The sequence below is a fragment of the Physeter macrocephalus genome, chromosome 10, assembly GCF_002837175.3.
Source record: "Physeter macrocephalus isolate SW-GA chromosome 10, ASM283717v5, whole genome shotgun sequence".
NCBI lineage: Eukaryota > Metazoa > Chordata > Mammalia > Artiodactyla > Physeteridae > Physeter > Physeter macrocephalus.
In genome coordinates, this window is record NC_041223.1 from 83693485 (window position 1) to 83700875 (window position 7391).

A 7391-nucleotide genomic window follows, 5' to 3' on the forward strand; every position below is an offset into this window, starting at 1 on the left:
AATCTTGCCTGGAGTATAAAATGCATGCAGCCTGTAGATACATGTGCATGTGTAACTGTCATCCCCGTTTTCCTGTAGAAATGTTTTAGAAATTACAAAGAGATATGCTCCCCCGCAAAAAAAACAAAAAACAAAAACTTTTTTTTTAGGTCTCAAAAGTTGAGGTTAAATCTAAAATCTGTTTCTAAGGCGAACACCAAACCAGTTCTCTGGTCTTTCCAGTGTCATTGCACACAAACCGCTGTGCTTGGTCTCAGGCTTCGTTGAATCCAGGAAGGGTGTGCAAAACTGTGGAATGAGACGGACTTGAATGCAAACAGAGAGGTTCAATAAAGCTCAAATTTGCAATAAGGGAAAACTATATCGCTGTGCCCCTACTTGCTAAGAACATTCTGTGTATCGAAGTACATGGTCGTATGCAGTTTCCTCCGAGCATTTACCCACGTGGGTGGACGGCACTGCCCGAAACGCGCTAACGCTGCCCTGTGCTCCGCCCGCAGCCAGAAGCTCAGCTTCAAGGAGCGTGTGCGCATGGCGAGCCCGCGGGGCCAGAGCGTCAAGAGCAGGCAGGCCTCGCTGGGCGACAGGCGGTCCCCCAGCACGGACATCACCGCCGAGGGCAGCCCCACCAAAGTGCAGAAGAGCTGGAGCTTCAACGACCGCACCCGCTTCCGGCCCTCGCTGCGGCTCAAGAGCTCCCAGCCCAAGCCGGTGGCAGATGGTAAGCCCGTCCCCTTTCTCCGTAACCGTTTCACTGTTCGCTCAAGATGATGAGTGGTTAATTCTCCCCGGTGCCAATCGCAGAGAGAAGGAGGCAACCCCAGGGGAAGAACTGTTTGTTTGTTTTCTTGGAAATTTATTCCCTGCTTTGGGCGAGTGTACAGAAGTTTACTTTTGGAAGCAACTTTGACAGCTAAGTCTACATTTCAGGGAAGTCAGACACAGTGTTGTTAATTCTTCACTCATATCTCCAGCATATTGTTATTTCTCAGGCAAGGTCCGTATCAGGTCAACGGGACTGTGCTTCGGACGCACAGGGCGTGTCTGACCTGCAAAGGCCCGAAGGTGGCCGGGTGCTCGGGAACCTTGAGACTCAGGGAGGAGGGGCCGGAGCCTTTCTGGACCCAGTGAGGATGCTGTTCCTTTTCTGCTAGGCTCTGTTCTCCCCTAAGTCAGAGACCATTGCTCATCTTTGTCAGAGAGATTCTCACTGAAAGTTCTTATCTAATGATAAGTGGAATTCAGGTTCTTCTCCTGAGAGGCATTAACCTATTTTATTTATCAGATTTTGTGGCAGAAGCTTACTTGCCAACACGTTTTATTGAGTGCCATATAATTTCAATGTTTATGAAGTAAAACATTTTGTATTTCATTTAAGATTAGCTTGGCTTTCCTTTTAAGAACGCCCCCCAGGATCTCTTATCCTGGGCAAAGAACCAAAATCAAATCGCATCTTCCATTAACACAGAAAAGCCCGCAAAGGCCGTCAGCCCCGGTGTGCCCACTCCCGAGCAGAACCTGTGTTCTCCCAGGCAGCGGGTTAAAATTAACAACCCGGGCCCACAGTGACCTCAGGCTCCCGCAGCCCCCGGCCCTCCCAGCCCATTCAGAGCTCGTCCCCACTCTCAGGGACGCCCCCGGAGTTCCCTCCTCACACGTCCCACCCTGCACACCCGGGAACGTCGGGCTCTCCCAGCTGCGCCCAGCCGCTGACCCGGCACAGGCCCTCCTGGCGGAGCTCGCAGCTGCCATCTGGGCTGCACACTTGACCCGCCAGGTGCCCTCCTCCTGCCGCTGTGCTAAGGTGGGAAGTGCTCCGCCCAGCACCGGACACCCCTCCCGGCCCTACACCAAGCCCCCGAGTGTCCCGAGTCACTGGCGGCACAGATCTCAGTGTCCTCTGGTCTCCACACTCTCCTCCCTAGGAGTTGGCTGAAAGCCCATGAACGGCAGAGTCAAGAGTTAGCAGTTACAAGGCTTGTGTAGCACTCAAAATAGACTTGCCGGATATAAATGGACACATGATTTCTGGAAGGCAAGTTGGCAACAGATATCAAGAGCCTTTACATCTGCCTAAGCTTGGACGCCTCCCACCCACCAATTCCATTTCTAGGATACAGTCGATATAATGAAGTAGCAGACGTTAGAAAAGATGCTATAAGTCTAAAATTATTGAAATAGAAAAAGGATCACAAAAAGTAAATTATTCCATTTTGGCTGTGTGTGGATGTGTGTGTAAATTCATATATTTATAGTAAAAGTTCTGGAAAGATTTATAACAATGAATGAACAGTTACCTCCAAGAGGTAAGATCAGAGTTATATTTTGTTTCTTCATGAAGTTCATCTGTATTTCTTATTATTTCTACAATGAACATGTAAAGCTTTGGTGATAAAAAGGCAGAAGAGGATTTTCTATTAAAAAATCGGGTCCTCCTCTCAGACACTGCCCTTTTCCTCTCCCTCACTCTGGGGGCCCTTGGTCTAACTGTTGGCCACCGAACCCCTCTCCTTAGGTGGCGTTCCTCCTGGTCTCGGTGCCGGGGACCAGCCTTCACCGAGGGTAGACGTGGACTGTCTAATGAGCTTTGACAGCTCCTACTATGAACAGAACTGTATTAGGCTCCAGGGCTGCCGTAACAAAGTACCATGGACTGGGTGGCTTAAACAACAGAAACTGATTTTCTCACAGTTCCAGAGGCTACAAGTCTGAGATCTCCTTGGGTCATAGACGGCCACCTTCTCCCTGTGTCTCCACTTCTTCTTCCCTCTGTGCATGTCTGTGTCCAGATTTCCTCCTCTTACAAGGACACCAGTCATATTGGATTAGAACCCACTCAGATGACCTCATTTTAACTTCATTGTCTCTTTCAAGACCCTGTCTCTGAATTCTCAGGGACTGAGGGCCGGGATTTCAGCACATGGAGTTTGTCGGGATGCCATTCAGCCCATACCGGAGCCCCTGCAAACTCACAGCACAGCATCCCGGGGGTGCACACAGCTCCAGCCCTCGCCCTGGGTCCACACGCACTGGAAACGCATGTATTGCCACAGCGGGTCCTTACCCTTCCAACGTGGGCCTCAGAAAGCATCGTTTCCGTGCTGTGAAGTCCTTACGGTTGGCTGAGCACATCTAAATATAAAAGTCAGAGAATCCAGATTCTGAATATGGAAAATGAATTCTACTTGTATGTTTGGCCAGAGGGGAAGCATTTTTCAAAGACTCCTAGAGTCAGCACTATCCATCACACTATTTTCAGTTACTGCAAAGATGTCTCAGAGGTCAGACAAATAGAAACAGAAGTCCTGTTCTCTTCCAAACCACAAATTGGAAAGGTCTCCTACCATGCATTTTCTACATCATCTCGTACAAGTGCAGTTCTCTTTGGTTAGAAGGGAATTGCTTTTCCCTGGCTGATGCCTGTCTGAATTGGTTCTGAGTCCCCCAAGTGACAGGAGGCCGACTGCTGTCCTGTTGAAGTAGCTTTGTTGGCCGCCCACCCGCAAGAGACCATGACTCCGGACTCCTTGCTCTGTACAGTAGCCCAGAACCTTGACCTCTGATTTACCTCATGGTTAGATCTTGGGAAAACAGAAATTCACTTTTTATAGAAAAAAAAACCTGAAGTCGCTATCAAATAAATGTAGACTTCAATTTATACATTTTTATTTATAGTGCCTCTATATGTTTTAGGTATTTCTAAAATCCACTTATTACCCAGAGAAAATAATATATAATACTGCATCCAACTCCCAATTATTCTGGATCTGTTTGCTCATTCACTTCTGGGGCTCTTTTTTTTTCTACTTCTGTTTTCCCTTTACATATTTTTGGCATTTCAATGCCCATTAACAGCTCAGGGAGAGTGGATGAATAGCAGGAAGAAAAATACAAATTCAGACTGGCCTTGAGGTTAATAACTAACTTACATTTGGAAAATAATGGGCCTGTTAACTGAAAGACACCATAATAGGAAAACAAAAGAAATTTAAGGTTAATCTGTAAATGTTAATAATTCTTCCCAAATCTGATACCCTTTACTACAGATGGTATTATTGTTATAATTTAATGACTCTTTCAAAAGGTTATTAAATATTCCATGTTGTTTTTATTTTCTATCATTTTTGATGAAATTTACATGTTACATTTTAAAGGACACAATTTTAAATTCCACATCCATGTGTACGGGAGAAGTGGCAAGTAACAGGCAGATGTTGTCACCAGAAATTTACGAAGAGCAAAAGGAAGAAAGTAAACTGTAAGGGACTAGGGTGGTGTTGCTATAGCAAACTGATTTTGACCAATATGATATGAATAGTATTTTTAGTTTATAAATCTAATAGTAAGAGATAGAAATGTTCCATTAGTCAGTCAATAGTATTTAAGCCTCTTCATACAATCTCAAAATTTAGGTAGGATATGACTTTTTTAGATTCCATATATAATGAGTGTGTGATCATGCATTTTGTGTCCTTCTGTGTCTGGCTTATTTCAGTCGTCATGATGGCCTCCACGTTCATCCATCTTGTTGCAAATGGCAGGATATCTTTCTTTTTTAAGGATGAGTAATACTCCATTGTATAATTTATACCACAGTTTCATTTCACTGTATGTATGTGTATATCAAGTCATCATGGTGTACATTTTAAATATGTACAATTTTCATTTTAAAAATAAAAATAAATTAGGTGGCTTTAAAATATTTGCATTTTAGTATACAAGAATAATAATGATGAAAGTAACATTAATTGGCTGGCACTGTTCTGAATGCTTTACTTTGATGATTTCATTTAATTCTTCCAATAACCCTATGAGGGAGGCAAGTCATGATCCCCATCTTGTGAATGAGGGAGCTGAGAGCTGCCCAAATCTAAGAGCCGTGAGCAGGGGAGCCTCGGTGCACACCCAGGCCGTCAGATTTCCCAGCCCTCCTGTAGGACACGTTCAAAGCTGCGCCCTCAGATGTCGTATCGGTTTCCCTTTAAGCATCTTTCGTTTCTCCTTTTTCGCACCGTTGCTCTTCCATCTTCAGTTGGCCAGATCCCCCTCCCTTAGAAACCATTCGACTCTGCCACTGGCCCACCCCTCCTCCTCCCAACCTCAGCTTGCCAAACCTCTGAACTGCATCATCTTCAAAGAGTGGAAGATTCGGCAAATTGGGAAACGGCCTTTAGATGACCCGTCTCTGTATCGATCAAGTACCCGGCAGAGGCTCAGGATCACAGCCATCTGGCCTGTGTCTGTTACCCAAGGAGGGAGGCAAACCGTGAGGCCATCTGAGGTCTGTTTCCAGATACAGAAGGTGGTATCAGGAGACGGACAGCTGTCAGCACAGACGAGCGCGTGGAACGTGGCAGAAGCAAGTCCAAGGAACGCCAGGCAGCAGAGCCCAAAGGAGGAAAGTAGGGAGAGCTAGGGGCAAGCCGAGGTTTCTGGTGACTAGTTAGTTTGCTATCAAAGAGGCTTTCGTGACGGACCCTGCTGTACTGGGAATGCCTTTCAGAGCTGCATCAAAGAGCACGAAAATCTCGACAGAGATAAGGCAGTAGCTGGATGAGGCTCCACCCTGTAGAGCGTAAAAAAAAAAAAAAAAAAAAAAAAATCTGTCTCGAATACTGCATGTAAGTGCAAGTCTCAACATGTGTAACATTGTTGCTGCTCAGGGGAAACGCATCAGTTCTTGTGGGAAGCCTTCAGGGCTCGTGCTGGCTGCTCTTCGTTCATGAGAAAGACGAGCAGCCTTGGGTGCAGGGGTCCCCGAGCAGAAGCTGGGGGGCAAAGAGGCGAAATGCCTACCGATCATGGGCGTCCCTGAGGCCCGTTCCCTTGTTCCAGGCACTGCCAGGAGCTCTTCTCTCTTCACTTCTCTTCTTTGCCTTTCTCCTCCAGCCAGGGTACCCGCTAGGGTGCCTTTGGCTGCGGGCCACAAGAGAAGCAGGCTCCACCGCCTTAACCAGTAATGAAATGTATCATCAGCGCTACGGGAAGAGGTCAGAGGCAGGACAGCTCCCAGCCAGGAGGCAGGCTCCCTGGCTCCCCTGCTCTCGGCTCTCTCCTTTCGCTCTGCCCAGCTGTGGTCTGCGTGCTGCTTCCTCCAGGCTGGCAGCCGGATGGCGACGAGCATCTTCCCCACACACGGCGCTTTGAGAGGCAAAGCGGGGACCGCCCTAGGTTGTGAGGAAAACGGTCCACTCGCGTCTTACGTGGCGGAACTGGGTCTCACGCCTGAAATGACCACTGGTGAGGAGAGCGGGCGCTGGAGTTGCCAGGCGGCATCCAGCACCTGGTCTGCGGCCAGACTCCTCCACGGCGAGTAGGCCAAGGGACAGGGCAGGGGGTGTGACTGGAGAGATGGGAGGGTTTCCGTTTGGGGATCGGCTCTTGGGAGAAAACCTCCAGTGGTGTCTGGCAGAGCCAAGAAATCTCTCCTGCTTCGTTGCGAAGGTGGCGGGAAAGAATGCCCTTAAACATGCTTCCTCCCCAGTATTCTGTCCACCCGTCATTTCTGTTCCTCTGAGAGTCTAAAAGCCAGATTGAGACATGTTTTTGGTTTATTTCTTGTTTATCATTATCTATTATTTTTTTCCTCCTTTGTTTCATCACCTCATCTCCATGAGACCGTGACCACAGACCTGGCCTATCTCCTTGTATTTCAAAAGAAGGACAAAGCGGGTGAAGGAAAACCTAGGGAAAAATAAGTGAATTCGGATTTAGATAATACAATCTGTCCTCACATGCAGTCGGCCCAGATTGTGGGTTTCCTGTCACCACGGCCACCAGGGGAAAACTGGGGCAGCCGCCTTCCTCAGCACCTTCTCACCGCCTCAGATGCCCCGCGCCTCAGGCTGCTTGCCTGGCACCCCATCTTCCCTTTGGGTGAATGACAGCTGACTGGGTCTCACCTGAAATGAGCAAAAGAGAAGAAATGCACAGCCCAGGATGCCGGAACTCTCCACTCCTCTTGAAGGTAGAACGTCCATCCCCTTCCTCTCTTCTTTAACCTCTGTCCTCTGGGTCCCCCGCCCACTGTCTCGTAAACATCTTGTTTGAGATTGTCAGTAGAAGATCAACAGGAACACTGGCAAAAGGGAAGCATTTTAGTGCAGTGGTTTTGCAACCAGCCTCAACTAACAGACTCCTGTACCCACAACGGGGTATTCTCCAAGCAGCATAAATCACAAGCTACCAGCATTTTATATTTCACCCAACCGTACACACGGCCCTTTCATCTGGTGCTGGGCCTCTTCTGTGCTTCTTTTCCAATGGCATCTGCTAACCTCGTGTTTTTTTGTTTTTTGGGGGTTTTTTTTTTTGCGGTATGCGGGCCTCTCACTGCTGTGGCCTCTCCCGTTGCAGAGCACAGGCTCCGGACGCGCAGGCTCAGCGGCCGT

The 7391-nt window shown here is 47.9% G+C and overlaps 1 protein-coding gene across 3 annotated transcripts in view; it reads left to right on the forward strand.

Annotated features, from left to right (window-relative positions):
• Positions 1 to 7391, forward strand: part of KCNQ5 (potassium voltage-gated channel subfamily Q member 5) — a 616346-nt gene that overhangs the window by 524156 nt on the left and 84799 nt on the right. For all 3 annotated transcript variants that reach the window (XM_028494701.2, XM_028494702.2, XM_028494703.2), the window contains one exon: positions 501 to 721. In XM_028494701.2, coding sequence (XP_028350502.1) covers positions 501 to 721 — 221 coding nt within the window. The remainder of the gene's footprint in view (positions 1 to 500; positions 722 to 7391) is intronic.